This window comes from Ornithorhynchus anatinus, chromosome 2 (assembly GCF_004115215.2).
Source record: "Ornithorhynchus anatinus isolate Pmale09 chromosome 2, mOrnAna1.pri.v4, whole genome shotgun sequence".
NCBI classification, from domain to species: domain Eukaryota; kingdom Metazoa; phylum Chordata; class Mammalia; order Monotremata; family Ornithorhynchidae; genus Ornithorhynchus; species Ornithorhynchus anatinus.
The window spans coordinates 77,722,477-77,745,421 of NC_041729.1; the positions used below are offsets into that span (position 1 = coordinate 77,722,477).

The following is a 22,945-nucleotide window of genomic DNA, read 5'->3' on the forward strand; positions in this document are numbered from 1 at the left end:
GTGGAGATTCGGTCCTTGGCTTTTTACAGTTGTGTTTCGCTTGGCTGCCTATCCTGTTGAGAGACAGTAAATAATCAAGAAAAGTAGATATTTGGTTAAAAAAAACCCAGCAACTTTATGCAGTAATTGACTCTTTTTAACTTAATTCCAAGAGTGTGGAATATTGGCTTTTAGGTCATAATTACCTTTTTTATGATTTTTGCTATGCACTTACTGTGTGTCCATCACTGCTCTAAGCACTGGGGTAGATATAGGGTAATCGGGGCAAATACAATCCCTGTCCCACGTGGGGCTCACAGTCTAATCATGAGGGAGAGTGGGTATTGAATCTCCATTTTGCCATTGAGGAAACTGAGGCACAGAGAAGTTAAGGGAGTTGCCCAAGGTCACACAGCGGGCAAGTGGCGGAGCAGGGATTAGAACCCCGGTCCTTTGGCTCCAGGCCCTGTCTTTCTCCACTACCCCCCAGTGCTTCCAAAATCCCTACTGTCTGGTTTTTGGCTCAGGTCAAGAATGGGACAAGAAGGCAACCATTTTTAATTGGCTCTACCCCAGCATCACTTGGGTTCATACACAAGTGTTTGAACTCGTATAGGCCTGATGGAACTGCATTTTGGAAACTTAGACATGGGTAGTTTCATGAATTTTGAGAAGAAGCTGTACTCACATGCTTCATGGTTCAGGCCCATGGATACTTTTTGGGGGGGGGGGAAAGGCTCAGTCTAGTTTTATGGGCTACCTGAAAAATTTGGCAGGGGGGATGAAATTTATTTCACAATATGGTAAAAACTAAGGAAGTGGCAGGCGTTCACTAGAGCCTCTGAATAAGAAGTTTTCAAGGAAAAACACTACTTGAATTTTAGCAAGGAAACCTGAGAAAAGAAAATATTCTTTTTGTCCCTTTTTTTTTTTAAAATCAGAGTTGGAACTCATTCAAGGCAGGATGATTTGCTGCTCAAATAGTCTTATACAAGGTCACACATCAGACAAATGACGCTGGGATTAGAACCCAGATCCTCCTGACTCCCAGGCCCATACTAGGCTATACTGCTTTTCAATATTGTATTGTACTGCATTCTCCAAAGCACATAGTACAGTGCTCTTCACATAGTAAGTGCTCAGTAAATAGCACCGCTTGGTTGACAGATCTCAGAGCCTCCTTCTGTGAGCCACTGCAGGACTGAAGCTTTAGAGACATCACTTTTCTAAGGTATATAGCGTGACGGCTGTAGGTTGCTGGAGTATGTTGTCGCATGGTGGTACTTATTGTAACAACCTGCGTGCCCAGAAGGAGAATTCATTCTGAGACGGCTTTACGGATGAACAAAACACCGTTTTCCCAGTTTGAGATATTTTTGAAAATGGGCAAAAATGGACCGAGTAATGGCTGGATGAAAGCCATCCCTTCTCAGAGAGCAAAGTCTTCCTCTTCCAAATGTCCCCTATTAGGACTGAGCTTAAATGGCACAAAAGGTGACAGGGACCAGAGACTAATTATGAATGATGGGCGTTGATAACATCTTCCCCTCAAGCAACCCTGCAGAGCCGGATGTATACACCCTTCGCAGTACAGGAAAATCTGAACATTGATAGGCAGTAGGACAACACTTGTATACACTAGTCTATCGCATTCCTTAATATTGTACAATTCTCAAGAAAGCATAAATACAACAAGGTCGGGTAGGTGATGTACCACTTCAGATTGTTTGCCCGACATTTATTGGAAGTTTGGTGAATATGGTTGCCATTTAAGAAATGTGTCCACTTCTTTCTCTGGAGTTGTCTTACAACCTTTACTAGTCATCCATTTTTCAACATTTGTGCAATCCCAACCTGCTCTCTCCATATAGCCTGTCTTATTAGACTGTGCCTTGAAATTCTCCTGGAACATTCCTAAACCTAACACAAGGATAATATTTTGTCAAGTTCTTTCTGCTGGTTTCTTCTTGGTTTCTTTGAAATTCAGCCTTTGAAGGGTAACCACCCTCCTATGCCCATACTCCCTCTATTCCAAGACTGCTGCGACGGCATTTCTTTCTGGGAAAATGGGGCTCTGAAGTCAGGGTACATTATTTGATAACCAACCTGGGATCTTAGGCAAACTGAAATCTGGTAGCCCTGATCTGAATTGTGCTTTTGGGTGGGTGGGTTGAGGGGGGAGGCTGCTGTTTAAAGAGCAGAAGAACAGCTGTGGTTGGGAGTTCCAATCTTTTAAACCAGGCTGGGGAAGTGGGTCCTCCCACACCCTCGGGGCAAGAACTTGGGAGGCAGGGGGCAGTTAGGTCTGGAAACAGCAACCCCATCAAATTGGTGCCCAGTTGCTTCACCTACTCCTAAACCCTTCTCTTCCTCATTTCTCTTTTCACTTCACCTTTTTCAACTTTTCCCTTATCCTCATCGCCACACACACACACACACACACACACACACTGATGATTTATTTTTTTCTCCATTCCATATTCCACCCTCCCTTCTTCATGTATTAACAATCCTAAAGTTGTGCTCCAATTCAAAAGTGGATGACCTGAGCTCTAATAACGCAGTTACTGCTGTGTCGAGAACCAGCGTGGCCTAACAGGCCTGGGAATCAGGGAGCCTGGGTTCTAATCCTGATAGGTAAACTTGGGCAAATCACTTCACTTCCCTGTGCCTCAGTTTCTCAGTAAAATGGGGATTAAGACTGTGAGTCCCATATGGGACAAGGACTGGGTCCAACCTGATTAGCTTGTATCAACCCCTGCCTGGCACATAGTAAGCGCTTAGCAAATACCATAAAAAAAACAAAATTAGTACGCTCTACTAGTGAGGCAATAGAGTGAACCTCGTGTAGAGTCAAGTGTCAGTCTGAGTTACTGCATTCGAGTCTGGGTTCGTCAAGGTGTGGTGCTGTGGCTTGCCCTCAAGTGAAACATGCCTACCGTGACCTTACTGCATATGACCGATCTGAGGAACTAGAAGAGAGACCGGTGTTCGAGGAAGGAAATAGAGACGCTTGGAAAATCATCTTTCCCCAAGCCAGGAGTTGGCAGCTTATGGCTCGCCGGCAATGTCTGGATTCTTCTTGGAACTGAGTAAGGCCGTCGAGCCGGGGCTGGGGGTGGGATGGAGTGGGGCCCAAATGTTTAAAATCTAAAAACGGCAGCAGCTGGCACTGGGCCGCTATGCGCTACCCCGCCCACCGTTGTCCAAGGGGCAGAGAAGGCAGGGCGGTGGGGGAGTGGGCAGTCTGCGGGGCCCTCCACCAGGCAGAGCAGGTAGTCACTGGGGCCCCTCAAAAAGGCCACAGACTCAGTCTCCCACCTCAGGGGCCCCCGTAGGGACCGGAGAAGTCCCCGGGGGCTCCAGAGACTGGCGGGTTGGGGCTGGACTCTTGCCACTTGGACCGTCCACCCTGAAACCCGGTCGGACCATGGAATCCTTGCCCCGTTCCACCCAGGGAGGGAGTTCCTGCCCTTTCGCCGAATGGAATCCTCGCCTACTCCGGAGGCTCCCGCAAGCGGGGCCGGCAGCTCTTTGGAGCCAAGAGGGAGAGAGGAAGGTTGCAGAAATTCTGTTCGTGAATTGAGCACTACATTCGATTTCACAGCAATTTGCGTGTATGATTTGGATCTCGGAATGACCCTGCCAGGATTGACACAGGCGCTGGAAAGCTCTGGCAAATCTTTCAACTGTGACTCAAAATGTTTCTCGTTCTTTCTGTGCATTTTATTTCACAATATTTCTGACAAAAGGCAAAACATTTTTTTTATAATCAATGATTATGCCCACATGCCATCTCAAATGTAGGAGTTTGAAGCTGAATTGATAGAAGGTTAAGTAGGAGGAGACTTTGTCCCCTTTGGTCAAACTGACCATTGCTGCAGGGGAAAGAAATTTACAGATTCCGCTTTTATTCCACACCTGCCTAACCTGATAAGTGTTGATGCTCATTAAGCAATTCCTATGGGCTAAGTGCTGGGGTAGATACGAAATAATCAGTTTGGACCTAGTCCCATATGAGGCTCACCATTCAAGAGGGAAGGAGAACAGGTATTTTATCCCCATTTTACAGATGAGGAAACTGAGGCACAGAGACAGAAACTGACTTACCCACATTCACCCACCTGACAAGTGGTAGTGACAGTTCTAGTCTGACAAGTAGACTAGCACCCAGGTCTCTTGACTTCCGGTCCTGTGCTCTTTCCACTAGTCCACAAGGAATTTGCCCCCAGAGTTCTCTATAGCAGATCAGCCTGGCGGGGCAGAACATCAGCAGAGCGGCCTAGTGAATAGCGCATGAGCCTGGGAGTCAGAAGGACCTGGGTTCTAATGCCGGCTCAGCTACTTGTCTGCTGTGTGACCTTGAGCAAGTCGTTTATCTTCTCACTGCCTCAGTTGCCTCATCTGAAAAATGGGGATTAGGACTGTGAGCCCCGTATGGGACATGGACTGTGACCAACCCTATTTGCTTGTATCCACCCCAGTGTAGAGCTCAGTACCTGACACCTAGTCAGCTGTGTGACTGTGGGCAAGTCACTTAACTTCTCTGTGCCTCAGTTACCTCATCTGTAAAATGGGGATTAAGACTGTGAGCCCCACGTGGGACAACCTGATGACCCTGTATCTACCCCAGCGCTTAGAAAAACAGTGCTCTGCACATAGTAAGCGCTTAACAAATGCCAACATTATTATTATTATTAGAAGCATCATGGCATAGTGGATAGAGCACAGGCTTGGGAGTCAGGAGGTCATGAGTTCTAATCTTGGCCCTGCCACTGGTCTGCTGTGTGACTTTGGGCAAGTCATTTCACTTCTCTGTGCCTCAGTTACCTCATCTGTAAAATGGGGATTGAGTCTGTGAGCCCCTTGTGGGACAGCGACTGTTTTTTCTTGTATCCACCCCAGTGCTTAGTACAGTGCATGGCATATAGTAAGGGCTTAAATTCCATAAGTATTATTTTTACTAAAAAGTGAGTGCTCAATATGTACCACAATTAATATTTTTGGTTTTATTAGGGTGCTCATGGCTGCAAAGTATCATTGCCGTGAGTTATCACCGTGGGTGTCTCTGGTGTGGCCTGAGAGACTGGTGCCGGCCCAGGTGATGGGAGTCCTCACCTGGCCAGCAGCCCACCTGGATTTTTGCCTGCCCTGGAGGCCCCCACCCGGCCCCCACATCCAACCAGAATGGCAGGGAGGTGAGGAGGCAGGAGCGAGGGATTCTCAAATGCTGTCATTTGACCAGGTGGAGGTGCTGAGCATGGGGTTTCTGGGCCAGGTTTAAAGCTGGGGACCGGGATACAAGGCCCCACTCATGCTTGTGCCATCTCCATAGCCCAGTCCCTGCTCTCCTCAGGCTACACTTGAGTTTTGGGCTGTTCCTGTCATGATTCGGGCATCCAGATGAAATGTTCTACTGAAAAACTCTCTTCAGAAAATATCCCTGCTCCAGGCAGGTGCACACATTCAATACCATTTGCACCGATAAAATTTATATTTTTATTCCCATTTAAAGACAGGAGAAAGTGGCTTATGAGGGGGTGGGACAGTGTCCAATTTGATTGTATTCTACCTACCCCAGCATTTAACACAGTGCCTGACACACGATGAATGCTTAGCAAACATCAGTTATTATTTTTATTATGATGATGAGGCTATTATATTGTCTGCCATTTTTTTAAAGTGTTTTGAAAATAAGTCTGGATAATATTAAATACCTAGGTGTATTGCATTTTAGGACTAAGGTAAATGGAGTAGATGTTACATGACAAAAATTGATGTTTGACCATAATTTAGAAGTGTAGTGGATGTAATTTCCATATGTAGATTAGATATTTTCTAGTAGGAAAATGTAATTGCCTTAAATGGCAGTGCAGAGATGCACATATTTTGCATGGTTTTTTGGGTTCCTTGTACCCTTTGCCACTGGATTGGATTTTATTGGGTCTGAAAGTGTCCAAAGCTCATGAAAGAAAATATTTTCAAATCAAGATGCTGCATCGAAAAATTTATGAGATTTTTCTCTTAAAAGCTGTGGTTCTTAAAATATTGGCAGAAAACTATAAGCATGTCATGGGGCTATAGAGCAATATTATTTAAAACCCAGATATTAATTTAAATTTATCTTCTGCAACTCTTCTCTAATTAAAATTGTTAATGACCTCGGAACTTTCTTCGTTGAAACCTTCTTTGGGAAGCTTCTGATATCTCATTAAAGCCAGGTCACTAAATTAACTAACAAAGTAATTTTGAAAAGCACATTTGTTTAGGAAAGGGCAGATCATTTCCCAGAGTACTTTATACAGCCTTGTCTTCAACTTATTAAACTTATCATTACGTGCAATGATTTGTAGATGACGCTAATTTGAAAGGTCAGTCCCTAGAAACTTAATGTTTGGGGGACAGAATAAGCCGCAGTATAGATGATACCTTTAAATTCCCAGCACCTTTTCTCCATGTATTTCCACAGGGCTGAATTATTCACTCTCCCCAACTTGGAGAAATGGCCAAGTCTATGAATTAGCTTTTAGTGGATAAGCACTGATCTATCAGCACTGATATTCAGTGGAAGCCTAAATCACTGCTACCTCTTCTGTTTCTCTTTGCTTATGCAAGTAACTCTTCTTAGAAAAGAATCCATCCAATTATTCGTACTGGGTTGATAGATTTTTTGTGCACGAATTTTTGCTGAATATGTTTTGTTTTAATAATAATAATTGTGGTATCTGTTAAGTGCTTCTTTGCCAGGCACTGTTCTAAGTGCTGGGGTAGGTAAAAAGCTAATTGGGTTGGCACAGTCCCTGTCCCACATTAGGCTCACAGTCTTAATCCCCATTTTACAGATTAAAGGCCCAGAGAAGTGAGGTGACTTACCTAAGTTCACACGGCAGACAAGTGGTGGAGCTGGACTTAGAATCCGTTCCACCAGAGTTTCCTCATGGTACTGCTGTGTTTCCAGTTCTGCTGTTCCATTTATGGTTGATTCGGCACCTTAGCAAAAAGCCCATGAAGAGTATTGACTTGACTTTCTGTCGCAACTACCTTTGCAATGTGTCATGCAAAATCCAAAACAGCTACTCTTGGGTAGTCAAGCAGTATCTGAAAATAATAATTAACTCTTTTCTTGTTATTTCATCCTGTCCCTCATCCCTCTCAACCCACCTTGACCCATCTTTCAGTATCAGATGCTTAGGATAAATTCCTCAAGGCCCTTTATAGGAATAATAATTAATGATTGTAGTATTCAAGTGCTTATTAGGTGCCAAGCACCGTAATCATTCATTCAACCATATTTATTGAATGCTTACTTTGTGTAGAGCACTGTACTAAGTGCTTAATAATGATGGTATTTGTTAAGCACTTACTATGTGCCAAGCACGGTTCAAACTGCTGGGAAAGATACAAGGTAATCAGGTTGTCCCACATGAGGCTCACAGTCTTAATCCCCATTTTACAGATGAGATAATTGAGGCACAGAGAAGTTAAGTGACTTGCCTAAAGTCACACGGCTGACCAGTGGTGGAGCCAGGATTCGAACCCATGACCTCTGACTCCCAAGCCCATGCTCTTTCCAGTAAGCCACGCTATGTCTTTTTCCGGAGAAGCAGTTTATGTACTGCTTATCATGTCTTAAATCCATGCAGAAATATTTCTCATCGTACAAACCCCTAGGACTGAAAATTAAGTAATGTTTGGGCACAGAGCAATGATAATTGGCTTCTCTATAAAGGTCAGTCACATCCTGTTATTTTTATGTAGACCCACACAAATAAAATCATAATATAATTTGCAGTCTCCTAGCTCTTTCCAAAGGTTTCCAAAGAAATTGACAAGCTTTTCTGAACTGAAATGAGGCCACTTAAGAAATTAATTTTGACAGCGATAAGAAAGCCATGTAGTTATTCTACCAATTAAGTCACTAAGAAAGAAAGTTGTAGTATGAATAATATATCATGCTTCCTCAGGCCGATTACAGTTGGTTCTGAGTCTATATACCATCTGCCAGCTTAATGGTCAATATGGCCAAATAAGTCTGACTTCCAGCCCAGTGAACAGGAGATGATGTGTGACTGATATTTCAGACTCGGAGTGACGAGAGCTTGGCTGTGGCGATCAGACATCACATCTGTAGCACATGTTTCCTTTAACAATTTTTCTTATTGGCCTGTCAGTCATTCGTATTTCTTGAGCGCTTACTGTGTGCAGAGCATTGTATAAGCACCAGGGAGAGTACAATATAATAATGTAACAGTCACGTTCCCTGCCCGGCTGATGTTGCGGTTCTATTCATAATAATCACTGTGGCATTCGTGAAGTGCTTACTATGTGCCAGGCACTGTACGAAGCGCTGGGATGGATACAAGCCCTCCCTCCTCACCTCCGCCAAACTGATTCTCTTCCCCTCTTCAAAACCCTACTTAAAACTCACCTCCTCCAAGAGGCCTTCCCAGACTGAGCTCCTCTTCTCCCTCTACTCCCTCTGCCATCCCCCCTTTACCTCTCCGCAGCTAAACCCCCTTTTTCCCCTTTTCCCTCTGCTCCTCCACCTCTCCCTTCCCATCCCCACAGCACTGTACTCGCCCGCTCAACTGTATATATTTTCATTACCCTATTTATTTTGTTAATGAATTGTACATCGCCTCGATTCTATTTAGTTGCCATTGTTTTTACGAGATGTTCTTCCCCTCGACTCTATTTATCGCCATTGTTCTCGTCTGTCCGTCTCCCCCGATTAGACTGTAAGCCCGTCAAACGGCAGGGACTGTCTCTATCTGTTGCCGACTTGTTCATCCCAAGCGCTTAGTACAGTGCTCTGCACATAGTAAGCGCTCAATAAACACTATTGAATGAATGAAAGCGAATAGGGCTGGACACAGTCCCCGTTCCACGTGCGGCTGACTGATGAAAGACCTTCAGCTTCGTGGCCCTTGCGGATCACGGTTCTGTCGTGCTTCCACAGTGTTAAGCGATAATGCAAATACTATATTATCAATATCCCGTGTTAAAAATTCCATTCATTTTAAGGTGATTAGGAAGTGCATGTCCTCGTGGAATAATGTTGGTATTTGTTAAGCGCTTACTATGTGCAGAGCACTGTTCTAAGCACTGGGGTAGATACAGGATAATCAGGTTGTCCCACGTGGGGCTCACAGTCTTCATCCCCATTTTACAGATGAGGGAACTGAGGCACAGAGAAGTGAAGTGACTTGGCCACAGTCACACAGCTGACAAGTGGCAGAGCTGGGATACGAACCCATGACCTCTGATTCCCAAGCCCGGGCTCTTTCCACTGAGCCACGCTGCTTCAATAGAGCATGGGATGAGAAGGAGAGACCCAGATTCTAGTCCCAGCTCTGCTACCTATTGCTGAATGATCTTGGGCAGGTACTTAGTCTCTGCGCCTCCATTTCTTTAGCTCTACAAAGGGATGAGACATGTGCCTCTCCCTTCCTCTTAGATTGTGAGCCATAATGGGGGCAGGGATCGGACTCGACATTTAGCACAGTGCTTTGGCAACTGGTAAGCATGTAATAAATGCCATAATTATTATGGCTAGCTTTACATGTTTGACTTTTACTTGAAATGCCCTATTATTTCTTTTTTTAAAAAAATAATTGTTATACACTTACTAGGCGCCTGCAACTGTCCTAAATGCTAGGGTAGATACAAGTTAATCAGATTGCATAAAGTCCAAGTCCCACATGGGGCTCACAGTCTTAATCCCATTTCTCAAATTAGGAAGCTGAGGCCCAGAGACATTAAGTGACTTGCCCAAAGTCACACAGCTGACATTTGGCAGAACTGGGTTAAAACCCAAGTCCTCTGACTCTCAGGTCCTTGCTCTTTCCACTACCCATCGCTGCTTCTAGTTTTATGGATTTCCTACAAATCCTATAAAATTTGCCCAGTAAGGATAATCATTAATTCTATACAGTTTGCAAAGGCTGAATGATTTAGGGAAGCGGCGTGGCTCAGTGGAAAGAGCCCGGGCCTGGGAGTCAGAGGTCATTGGTTCAAATCCCGGATCTGCCACTTGTCAGCTGTGTGACTGTGGGCAAGTCACTTAATTTCTCTGTGCCTCAGTGACCTCATCTGTAAAATGGGGATTAAGACTGTGATCCTCACGTGGGACAACTGATTACCCTGTATCTACCCCAGCGCTTAGAACAGTGCTCTGCACATAGCAAGCACTTAACAAATGCCAACATTACTATTATTATTATTATTACTACTTACTGAGTAAAGTTTGTTAGTCCTACAACCAGTGTGGCGTAGTGGCTAGAGCATGGACCTGGGAGTCAGAAGGTCATGGGTTCTAATCTCTACTCTGTCACATGTCTGTTGTGACCATTGGCAAGTCACTTCATTACTCTGTGCCTCTGTTACCTCATCTGTAAAATGGGAATCGAGACTGTGAGCCCCACATGGGACAGGGACTGTATCCAACCCGATTTGTTTGTATCCCCCCCGGTGCTTAGAATAATGCCTGGCACATAGTAAGTGCTTAACAAATACCACAATTATTATTATTATTATTATTATTATTACAATGCTTGCTAAATTAGGATTGCAAGGTCAGATATTTGTGCCTCACTCTGGGGCAAAAGCACTGGTCTCCAGTGGATAATATGTTCATACCAAGCCTCAGGTCTCCTAAGTGAGCATAATTGTTTCTGGTTTTGCATCAGGTGCCCCAGCCGGGAACACTGAAGCTCTCCCACTTGCAAGAAGGTGTCTACACCTTCCAACTGACTGTGACGGACACCGCTGGTCAGAGGAGCTCAAACAACATCTCGGTGACTGTCCTCTCGATGGCACATTCTGCAGTGGGTAAGGAAAAAAACCAGGACCCAAACATGGCATAATGGATAGAATATGGGCCCGGGACACTGAAGACCCAGGTTCGAATCCCAGGTCTGTCACTGGCCTATGCTGAGGGACTGTGGAAAGTCGCTTAACCTTTAAGTGCCTCCATTTCCTCATCTATAAAATGGGCATAAGATACATCGTCAATCCTGTGTCTGAGCTCATACCCTTTTTTCTACCCCAGGGCTTAGTACATACTAAATGCTTACTGAATAGATCATAATTTAAAATGATCAAAGTTTTAATTAGAGGTCTTCCCCAACTAGGCCCTCATTTCCCCTTCTCCCACTCCCTTCTGCGACGTCCTTACATTTGGATTTTCACCCTTTATTCACCCTTTTCTTATATTAACATATTAATATCCATCTCCCCCTTTAGAGCTTGTTATGGACAGGAACGTGTCTGCCAACTCAAGTACATTGTACTCTCCCAACTGCTTAGTACAGTGCTCTGCGCACAGTAAACATTCAATAAATACAATTGATTGAATTTTCTCTGTAACTACATCATTATGATTCATGGTGACATTTCCTCATTGGTGTTCTCGTTGTCTTTGCCCTTGTTTTGAGGAATGGCAGAATGGAGAGCTTTGATTCCATTGATTGATGGCCTAGTGGAAAAAGCACAGGGCTAGGAGCCAGGGGACCTGGGTTCTAATTCCGGCTCTGCCTCTACTTGCCTGCTGCGTGACCTTGGGCAAGTCATTTAACTTTTCTGTGCCTCAGTTCCCTCATCTGTAAAATGGGGTTAAGACTGTGAGCACTGTGTGGGAGAGAGGCTGTGTCCAACGTGATTTAACTTGTATCTACTGCAGCACTTAGTACGGTGCCTGGCACATAAGTGCTTAGCAAATAGCATAAAAAAAAAACAAAAAACAACCACCTGCCACACTTACCAGTGATTAAATCTTAGAGGTGATAAAGGTGCAGGTATGGTAGAACTTAATTTTCCCCCACTGTCCCTCTCCAGGAGAACAGTCATCTCTTTGGTTTTCCCCTCACCTGCCAGTCAGTTGCCCATTTTTGCTTTGTCTTTGTGGGAAGTGGAATTGTTCTGTGGATGCATTTTAAACTGATGAGAATATATGGAGTAGAACCCCCTGTGTATAGGTACATACCAGATCTGTGCATTAACAGAAGGTGGCAAGTCATGGGTTGGTGTGGAAACTCCGGGAGGTGTTGCTGGAGAAATTCTGGGATGAAATTCTCTAGGAAGAGAGCGACGAAGTGTTCCTAAGAGGGCTGGTCCTGGGCAGTGACTCATAGCAATTGCCTTCCCCTAATGAGCTGGAGATGGGCAGCCTTGGATAATCCAGTCCTTTTAAGGGAATAAGTGGAGTAGTCTAGAAAGATTACAAAACAAAGATTTGATTAGGATTGTAATCTGGTAGTTCCATGTCTACTCCAGTCATATCAAAGATCCAGCCAGCGAGGGTGTCAGAACCATTCCGACTGAAGATTTCTGAGATCCAGAGGAGCAGCAGCCCAGATCATCCAAGCCGACTCAACCACTGACCTTTTACAGAGTTTCACCACGGATGAAAATACCACACTTTCCACATTATCTGAGTGAATGGGTTCCGTTTACTACAAGTGCTCTTTCTTGCCACGGTCACACAGAGTCACAACTCTGGGTGCTGGCTTCTATAATTTCAGTTCTGTTTTATCAACAGGGTGTTTGAGAGCTTGTTCTCGTTACCACTTCTTCTGTGACGACGGCTGCTGCATCGATATAACACTAGCTTGCGACGGAGAAGAACAGTGCCCCGACGGGTCCGACGAAGGTTTCTGTCAAAACAGTGAGTGGCTGGTGCTCTTTGGAAAATATAGCCAGCATGTTATGTTGAATGGGGAAACACACCTCTAGCCTACAGTTCCCCTTTCACAGATAAATTTGCATTTCCCAATCCAAAATATGGGATGTGATTGCAGTTTCACTGAATGGAAAATATAAAGGTGGGTGTGTTTTTTTCCTAAAGAACTAGGCTTCAAATTGTATCATCCTATGAGGAGTCATAACATTTAATTGACGCTTCAAAAGCAAAGAACCAAAGGCATTGAGAGAAGATTATTTCATTTTGAAAACATCCTCATATGCTTCATGAAGTGGGGCTGAGGGAGAAGGATTTAAAAGGTGATATTTACCATAAATATTTATCTGCCTCTCCCCGAGAGCCACGACATTTTAAAATGTTTTATCAAAGTAATAGCGGGCGTTCCCAGCAGAAGATAGAGGGAAGCCTGAGGATTTTCCAACTCAGATGGTGTGCGTTCGAGGTGTTTTTTTACAGCAGCCTCATTTGGCAGAGAGAGGGAAGCAGTATGTTTGAATGACCAGGCAGTCATGCTTATGGCACCTCTCACTTGAGGGCTCTAATCACAGGGCTGAGCAAGACCTGGAGATCAGTTCATCCCACCCACTTCTGAAATCACCTGAGTTGGATCCAGATGTCCTCAAATCCCATGTTTGAGCCCGGGCTTTGCCACTGACTGTGTGCCCACCTCTGGCAACCTCACACTTGGGAACGCAAAGGCCAGTATGCCCATCTTTAATACAGCTTCACACTTGGGAACGCAAAGGCCGGTATGCCCATCGTTAATACAGCTATCACAGGACTGTATTTTGAAAATGCTTTGAAGTTTCCAAATCCAGTAGTCTTGTGCAAGGTAACATCAGTTATAAACATAGTTATTTAGTTTTTTGGGTGGGTTTTTTTTTTGGTACAGCAATAAATTTCAAAAAGTGAGTCCCAAATAATTACTTTTTTTCCATGTATCCAGTTAGCCCTGGACGAAAAACGATTACTCACAAAGCTGTTAATCCTGCCCAGCAGAAAACCATGGGATTGATTGATGGTATAGATAGGAACTTCTCTTTGGAAAACAACCAAAAAGCCACAACAAGAAAACAGCCGTTTCTGTCACTTACTGAAGACAAGAGAAACCAATCAATCTCTCAGGGACCAAAGAATCGAATGACTGCTTTTGTGCCAGGTAAAGGTTTGTGGGAGGAATTTTTCGTAAACAAATAACTGCAACCAAAAATCTTTTACTCTGGTCAAATCCTGGGGCTAAGTACATTATAGGACTTGCCGAGAGTTACTGGGAAGTACAAGGAAGTAGGTTTGGTAATGACTTTTTTATTATTATTATTATTCTGTCATGTCTACAAAAGGAAAAGTTAATACATGAAATGAACCTGTGTTGAAACATTTGAAGTATTTGAATACACCTGAAAGTAAACACATAAAAATCATAATAATGGTATTTGTTAAGCACTTACTATGTGCCAAAGCATTATTCTAAGAGCTGGAGTAGATACAGGGTAATCAGGTTGTTCCATGTGGGGCTCACAGTCTTACTCCCCATTGTACAGATGAGGTAACTGAGGCACAGAGAAGTTAAGAGACTTGCCCAAGGTCACACAGCAGACAAGTGGCAGAGCCAGGATAAGAACCCATGACCTACTGACTCCCAGGCTTGTCCTCTATCCACCTCGCCATGCTGTTTCTCTGTAAGAGAGTGGCTTCCATAACCTTCCTGTTTTTGATAACAATAATAATAACTACAGTTATTATTATTGTACTTGTTAAGTGCTTACTGTATGCCAAACACTGTTCCAAGCACCGGGATAGATACAAATTAAGCAAGCCACACATGTGTTTGATCTGTGTACTCTTGAACCACCTACAGGGCCATTCTTTCCAAGTGTGCAAGGTAGTCTGTGCCCAAGAAGGTGGGGAAGAGGGGACATCCATTCTGTCCAAGTATTTGCTATGGCAGATGGAGATACATTTTTTTGTGGAAATGTGTGAGGCAGTAGGCAGGAGGAGGGAGAAACGGCGATGAGGTGTTAAATGGTTGAAACTTAAAAACTTCTCATGTCCGAATAGGAAGCTAGATAACAGTGAGTTTATGGAGTCTAGAGGCGAATGTTTTGGCTGCTAGTTAGCTATTATTTTACACAAAGCTTTCTGCTAAATCTCACTGAACAGAATGATCAAATTTGCACAGGACTTAAAACTTTTTCTTTGACAATTTCCATCTTTTGCTCTGAATCTGCCAAGGGTGAAACAAACCGTTAAAAAAAGAACTTTCTGTAGTGTGGATTGCTCTGGGAAAGAGGAATGTTTTTTCAGGCCAGAAAATCTTCATTCCCACCCTGGAACCCTGAACTCTGATCAACAGCCTTATGTACTGTATACTAGGTGCCAGTTTCTCATCCTGCCTTTAGATTTAGATTTCATATATGGGTCTTGTCCTGCAGGTTTGGGGAAGAGCATGGTTTTCATTTTTCCTTCCTAGTTCATAGATAGATCCACTAATGTACATATCTTTGAATTATATATTTAAAGATATTTAACTATAGTAAGTATATTAAATGTAAATCATTTATATATTAAAGATATTTAATTACATAGAGAGAAGAAGCATGGCCAAGTGGCAAGAGCACGAGCTTGGGAATCAGTGGACATGGGCTCTAATCCCAGCTCTGCCACTTGTCTGCTGTGTGACCTTGGACTAGTCACTTAACTTCTCTGTGCTTCAGTTACTTCATCTGTAAAGTGGGCATTAAGACCATGAGCCCCACGTGGGACAGCCTCATTACCTTGTATCTACCCCAAAGCTTAGAACAGTGTTTGGCTCGTATCAAGTGCTTAACAAATACCAAACTTATCACTATTATTATTATTACTTATATTAATGTCTTTCTCTCCCTCTAGACTGTAAGCTTGTTATGGGCAGGGAACATGCCTGCTAATTCTGTTATATTGTTCTCTCCCAAGCATTTAGTAGAGTGCTCTTTAAGTAAGCACTCAGTAAACATCATTGATTGATTGATTCATTGAATTCAGCATTCAGGAGAAGAAAAGGAGAAAGTGAAGGGGAGCGGGAGAGATGAAAGCTAAATTGGATAAATTGGAGATGTTAACAGACCCTCATGAGTGAACTCAACAATGCCATCAGGGAGGTCTCATTTACTGTGCGAATCAGAGCCAAAAATGATTCAGGGAACAGAAGTTTCCTCTTGAGAAAGTGTTGATTTTCTTAACCCAAGGCAGGGGAACAGCAGTTTTCACTGCAGAATTTACTTGAATTATCTCACTTGTCACTTGTTGATTGCAAGTGAAAATTATGTAGTGTGTTGACCCTTCAGGGACCATAATTAAGCCTTAAAATTAATAATTGCTTAAGAGGAAATTAGATGATTTCCCATTTTTCCACATCTGTTGTTGACTGTGACCCCCTTGAGGTACAAGGACCGTGTCTAATTCCTACCTGTGAACTCTTTCCCAGTACTGAGTACAGTGCTCTGCACAAAGTAAGTGCTTAATAAATGCTACTGCTACTATTTCTGCTGTGGTCAATCAGCATACTGCCTAAGGATCTTGCCCTCCCCAACTCCCCGATACTTGCCGCAAATTAGAAAAATGCTGGTATTTGAATAAACTTAGAATTACATTTGAAATGGAGAAAGAGCAAAAGAAACAAGTTTCAGGTTTTGTCATCTTTTCTTATCTAAAAGGGGAAAGGAAGAGAAGTTGGCAAGGCGGGCTTCAGGAGATACACTTGAAGAGATTTCACCCTAGTGAAAGAACAGGCAAAAACCCCGACAAAAACACCATTCAAAATTTCCATTCCATTGCACTGAAAATGAGGCTGGGGGTAGTTCCACAGTCAGGAACTAGAGAGCTTGTGGATACTTTGAGGAAAATCATTATTGACTTTTTCTCCCTGCTGATTTGGCCGGTATCTTAGAATTTCTCCTTCCTCCTCATTTGGACTGGCTCAAAAAATCTACTCACCGCCTCATTTTCGTCTCTCTCCACCAACCTCCTTGTGGTCCTCCTCCTGCCCAGAACTCCCTCCCTCTTCCAATCTGGTAGACCACACTTCTCTCCTTCTTTAAGACCCCGCTGAAGTTATATCTCCTCCAGGAGGTCTTCCCTGATTAATCTCTCATTTATCCACCGTATTTACTGTAACTTTGGCACTTCCGAAGCACTTGGGTACTCACACCCCTCGGCCCCTGTAGCGCTTCTGTTCATATCTTTATGCTCTATCCCTCCCCCCCATCTGTAATTGATTTTAGTGTCTTCCTCCTCTCTTAGATTCAAAGTTCCTCTAAGGCTGGGATCACGTCAACTCACTCTATTGTACTCTGCCATCTCTCAAATGGGGACTGAGTGCCAGTTCTCCCTCCTACTGAAACTGTGAGCCTCATGTGGGACGGGGACCATGATCACCTTGATTAACTTATATCTACTGTAGCTCTTAAAACAGTGGTTAACACATAATAAGCACTTAAGAAATACAGTGACGGTAATGTAAGCACTTAGTTCAGTGTTTTGCACACAGTAGGCCTCCGTACGTACTATTAACTATGAGAGTCTTGTGGAGGAATATCAGGCCTAACCTATTTAGGGCATCAGGAAGTAGTTTGTTCATTTTATATTTTTAAAAATGATATTCACGGGGTTGTCGTGTTTCTTGTCTATTCTAATTTCTTGGTTTGAGTAACTAGCTACAAGCTGATAAATGCCAGGATACAATAAATGTATCTTTCCTCTGATTGGACTTGAATGTACCCGCTTAATGTCAAAGAAAATTAAACCTGAATCAAGGAGAGAATAGAGCCCTTCTGTTGTTGGATAAAGCCCTTTGATGATTGTGCTGCCTTTTGTTTACCCTCCATGAAAGGTCATAATGTCTGATTGATTGCCTAGCAGTAGGACCTGCATAGAGTGTGTTCCATTTACTCATTTACATGATGGATTCACTTACAGCTGGCCTCACCAGTGATAAAGAGAGCTGGCGTCGGATGCAACCGAGAGCTAGAAAAACACACCTGTTTTCCGCCCACATGAACGGCCTGTGTTGCCTTGGAAACTTGAGGATTCTGCCCTTTTCTCATCCAGCTTTTCAATCTTATTTAAGGATCCTCGTTGAGGGAAAAATTCAGTCCCATTTATATTTGGAATTTGGGATGACAGAGTTTTGCCTACTCTGTATCTAGAGACTCATCCTTTAGGTCCTTGATCCTACTTCTGGACATCCCTAGAGTCATTACTCACTCCATTTTTTTAATGGTATTTGCTAAGCGCTTACTATGTGTCAAACACTGTTCTAAGCGCTGGGATAGGTACAAATTAAGTCATACATGGTCCCAGTCCTACATGGGGTTCACAGCCTAAATAGGAGGGAGAACATTTTAGAGTTGAAGAAGCTGTGGCACAGAGAGGTTAAATGACCGGTCCAAGGTCACACAGCAAACAATTGGCAGAGCAGGTATTAGAACCCAGGCCCATATATCGTCAGCACCACGTGGTGGGAGTATAAAAGGGTGGTGCTTCCCCTGTGGCTTGAGGGGGATGCATCCTCTGCAATGGGTAGATTCCTTTTTACCTCTTTCCACCCAGGCCCCTGTATATTTTTAAGAAGGCCAAGGGAGACTTCTGGGTGGGCAGGGAATGTGTCTACCACCTTTGTTATATTATCCTCTCCCAAGCACTTAGTACAGTGCTTTGCACCCAGTATGCGCTCCAGAAAATGATTGTGCAGGGGGAATAGAGAGAAGTCGTATTGGCAGTAACACAACCAGCAATGCTAAATCCATGCCTCAGAGAGTTGAGGAGGGATGGAGGTTAATCCAGTCTGGGTGTGCTGTGCATATCGCAGTGCTTAGCCACAGTATCATTTCATTCCAAGAATGGCTCATTTGGGAAAAGCTTGCCGTGGAGCTAACGAGAGAGCTGGATCTCTATTTCATACCAGAGTTTTCAAGATCACCATGTCAAACTGTCCCTTACTGAGACTCATCTTTGCTTTCTACAAAATAATACGTCTAAAAATTATAAAAGACCATTTCTGGAAACTACCCAGCACAGCCTTGCGATCAGTTGGAAAAGGAAGTGTTTATAGTTTCTGTTTAGAGAAAACCCCGGCTCTCACTTTTAGGAAACAATGGGCCAGTTCCCAAGAGAATATATTGCCGAGCTGCCAAATCAACTATTTCATCATAGTGAAATAAATTCACTTTTCATTGAGGAAAAACTAATTTTTATGGGATTATTTTAAAGAGTTAGGACTTTGAGATCATTTACAGTTCTGGATAGAGTAATAACGACACATTTTCCTGTCACGACAGAATGTTGCTAAGCTCCCCCTGTCGTAAGCCCTGTAAAGGCCACTTCGTCAACTGGTATTGTGAAGTTTCTCTGGGAATTTGCTTGCATTTCCTCTGCACAGGAAATGAAAACAGCTTCCTTCAAGCATCCAACTCTCAGCCAGAATCTAGAGATCAACCTCTCCTAAACCTGAAGATACTAGGAAGAAACAACTCATTGAAGACTTTCTTTGCTCTAACAGAATCTTTTTGAAGAACAAATTTTATCCCTAAAACAAATTACCTTAGGCATATTTATTTCATTTAAAAATTGAATTGCTACTCTAAAAGAAGCCATGAAATTTACTTAGTACATAGTAAATTTACATAGTGCTTCTCATATTCCAGGACTAGAGAAACGAAACTGGTATTTTGGAAAAATTATAAAAAAGATTTTCGGGAAATTTGAACCCCGACTAGCCCTAATAGAATAAAGACCATGGAAAACCCCACCTACCTCACTAAGGAACATTTTTGTTTGTTTGTTTTGGGTTTTACCAGCCTATCCCTCTCAAACCCTTGAGGTTTGATTTGGTTCTGTCCCTCAAGACTGTAAGCTTACTGTGGACAGGGAATGTGTCTACCAACTGTATTATATAGTACTCTCCCAAGCGCTTAGTACAGTGCTCTGCAGACAATAAGCGCTCAATAAATTCCATTGATCGATTGATTTAAGCTTTTTGAGTCAATCTGATGATAAATCATCTAAAGAATATGGATCGGGCATTGCCATATGAACTTTATGACAGAGCCAGGGAGGTCAAGTAGTGATCATGGCAGGTGTATTTAGGAGGGTCATAGGTTTGGATTCCATAGCAGTTAATGTAGATTGAATGGTCTCTTCAGAAATGAACACTCAGGTCTAGGAGACACAGAACAGAACTGGAGATGAGCAAATTTCATTCATTTTACTCTCCCTTTTAAAGGAGTATGAGTTAGAAATTGGACTGATACCTTTTAGTTCTTAAATTTCATTCCTGGCACCTTATTTTTAGAAAGTGAATTTTGGGCCCATATCCATTTGGTTCCACACTTTCCCATTTCATTTGAAGAGAAAACTGTAGGACTGGAATGATCTTTCTGCAGGCTAAATGTTTGCTGCTGGGAGAATTGATCAGAAGCATTTACTGAGCGCTTACTTTGTGTAGAATACTGTATTAAGTGCCTGGGAGAGTAGAATACAGTTGATAGACACAATCCCTGCCCATAAGAAGCTTACAACCTAGTGGGACAACCAGTCCAGGTACTTTATAATTAGAAATTAGAGTTCATTTGCTTGATTTTCACGTCAGACAGGACTCTCTTCAAGCTCTGCACTTGTAGAGTATTTTGCCCTTTAGTGAGCTCACTGCATCCTTTCTAGGGAGCCCTGAATTTTTTTTGATTTGGAAAAATGAGACTAGATGATATGCAACTCAAGACTTTTATTCTCTAGGCCTTTCACCTAAGCCACTGGCTTCTGTTTGGTTAAGAAATGCAACAGAGGATCTGTTTTTCTTTAAAGCCTACTAGCCTAAATTGAATATTTTCATTTTCACTTGGCCAGCTTTGGGGGACCAATTTAGAGAAGGGATTTTGAGCTACTTTTATCATAAACCTCCATTTAAATTATGTTTAAATGCTCAAAACCCTATAACCCATGAAAATGGAGCACACCTACTCATCACAACTGATTCCTGACCCATGGAACAAACCCATAGAAACTCTGATTTAAGACAGAAGAAAAGGGTTTTCTTACACAGAGCAAATTTGATCTCAAACACCTTGAGGGAAAATAAATATATAACATTCAAGTAAAATAAGGTGTAAGCTCTTTTCTAGACTATGAGCTCATTGTGGGCAGGAACTGTGTCTGTTTAATGCTATATTGTACTCTCCCAAGCGCTCAGTATAGTGCTCTGCACATAGTAAGCGCTCAGTAAATGATTAAATGAGTGCAACATTAAAAATAAAGGGAGGTGGACAATATTAACCCTCCAATCCCAATTTCCAGATCCTAGAGACCTCCAAGACTTAATGAGTAAAGTACTCACCGCACCTCATCTTGTCTCTCGCACGTCAGTCTTCTTTCTCATACTCTTCCTTCTTCCTTGAACTCTTCCCTTCACGTCTGGCAGACTACTGCTATCCCCATCTTCAAGATCTTTCTGAAATCATGACTCCTCCAAGAGGCCTTCCCTGATTAATCTCTTACCCTCCCATTCTATTTCCCCAACTATCGCCACTTCCATTTAAGCTATTCCTCATCTCCTACTCATCTTCTCTACCCCCCGTAAGCACTTAAGTACATATTTTTATACTCCATTGCTTCTCTGTAATTTATTTTAGTGCCTTTTTCTTCCACTGCTTTGTAAGCTCTCTGAGGCCAGAGATCATATCTTCTAATTCTATTATACGCTTCCAAGCGTTTAGAACAGTGCTCAGCCCATAGTAGGTGCTCCATAACTACTATTGATTGATTGAAAGACCTTCAGCGAGAATCCAGGATGATCACTTTCCCCTACCTCAGAATCACAGTAAAAAGTAGATATTTCAGTTCCACAACTAAATACAAAAGATTTACCAAGTCTGTGTGTTTTCTCCTGCCTTTGTAGTCCCAGGAGGTAAGTATTAAAACTGGCATTGTCAACCATTTTTCTGACAGAAATCTGAACATTTCCAAGCTGGTAAGGCATACCCTGTGTAAGTTAATATCGCTATGCAAGCACTGTCCTCCGCTTCAAGGACATTCTGAATGCCTCCTCATAGCTGTGGGAGCATAGGACTGTCTCTGAGTCATTGAGCCTTATGGATGTGCCTTAGACCCTAAAGTTCCTCATTGTCACATGTCCGTGACAGGGGTCAGGCTTCAAGCTTTAATCTGCCTGTAATTAGGAGCGATTTTTGTCCTCCTAAAGAAATGTACGTGCTTCTGTTTCCCAGTTCTCATATGAAATGACTGTTATCAAATACTTCTTTTTTTTCTTCTGAAAAAAGGGTGTTTTTATTAACAGGAGCAGTTTCGCAACAGACTGCCGCAGAGCCATCCAGCCACTCTCACTCGGAGCCAGGTTTGATTACTTTTTAATTGATCACTTTTCATAGGGTCACAACTCATTTAAAAGTCACTGAAGGAATCCAGGGTCAGCCTGAGTCCCTGGGCCTAAGGAAAGCCAATCCTAGGTCAGTCTTATATTGTACTTCCAATAGTAGCCCCAAAAGGTGTGTGGAGGAATGGTATGTTGATTCTCCTCCCTGGCATCCATCTTTGGGTTAGAGATCTACACTCTAATATCCCTAACTCTCTCCTCTGATAACCAAACATGGGAAACTTACTGCAAGGCTGAAGAGCTAAAGTCTAAGGGAGGCTGAAGAGGGAAAATTGTGTATTCAAAACAAAGACTCTTGACGGGCTTACGGTCTAATTGGGGGAGACAGACAGACAAGAACAATGGCAATAAATAGAGTCGAGGGGAAGAACATCTCGTAAAAACATTGGCAACTAAATAGAATCAAGGTGATGTACATTTCATTAACAAAATAAATAGGGTAATGAAAATATATACAGTTGAGCGGACGAGTACAGTGCTGTGGGGATGGGAAGGGAGAGGGGGAGGAGCAGAGGGAAATGGGGGGAAAAGAGGGTTAAGCTGCAGAGAGGTGAAGGGGGGGCGGTAGAGGGAGAAGAGGAGCTCAGTCTGGGAAGGCCTCTTGGAGGAGGTGAGTTTTAAGTAGGGTTTTGAAGAGGGGAAGAGAATCAGTTTGGCGGAGGTGAGGAGGGAGGGCATTCCGGGACCGCGGGAGGACGTGGCCCGGGGGTCGACGGCGGGATAGGCGAGACCGAGGGATGGTGAGGAGGTGGGCAGCGGAGGAGCGGAGTGTGTGGGGTCGGCGGTAGAAAGAGAGAAGGGAGGAGAGGTAGGAAGGGGCAAGGTGACGGAGAGCCTCGAAGCCT

At 43.2% G+C, this 22,945-nt stretch overlaps 1 protein-coding gene across 1 annotated transcript in view; it reads left to right on the forward strand.

Annotated features, from left to right (window-relative positions):
- The window catches only part of LRP11 (LDL receptor related protein 11), a 48,691-nt gene that overhangs the window by 19,453 nt on the left and 6,293 nt on the right, over window positions 1-22,945 (forward strand). The window contains exons 4-7 of the mRNA XM_029083384.1: window positions 10,668-10,809; window positions 12,518-12,643; window positions 13,626-13,838; window positions 22,005-22,061. Of these exons, the coding sequence (XP_028939217.1) occupies window positions 10,668-10,809; window positions 12,518-12,643; window positions 13,626-13,838; window positions 22,005-22,061 (538 nt within the window). The remainder of the gene's footprint in view (window positions 1-10,667; window positions 10,810-12,517; window positions 12,644-13,625; window positions 13,839-22,004; window positions 22,062-22,945) is intronic.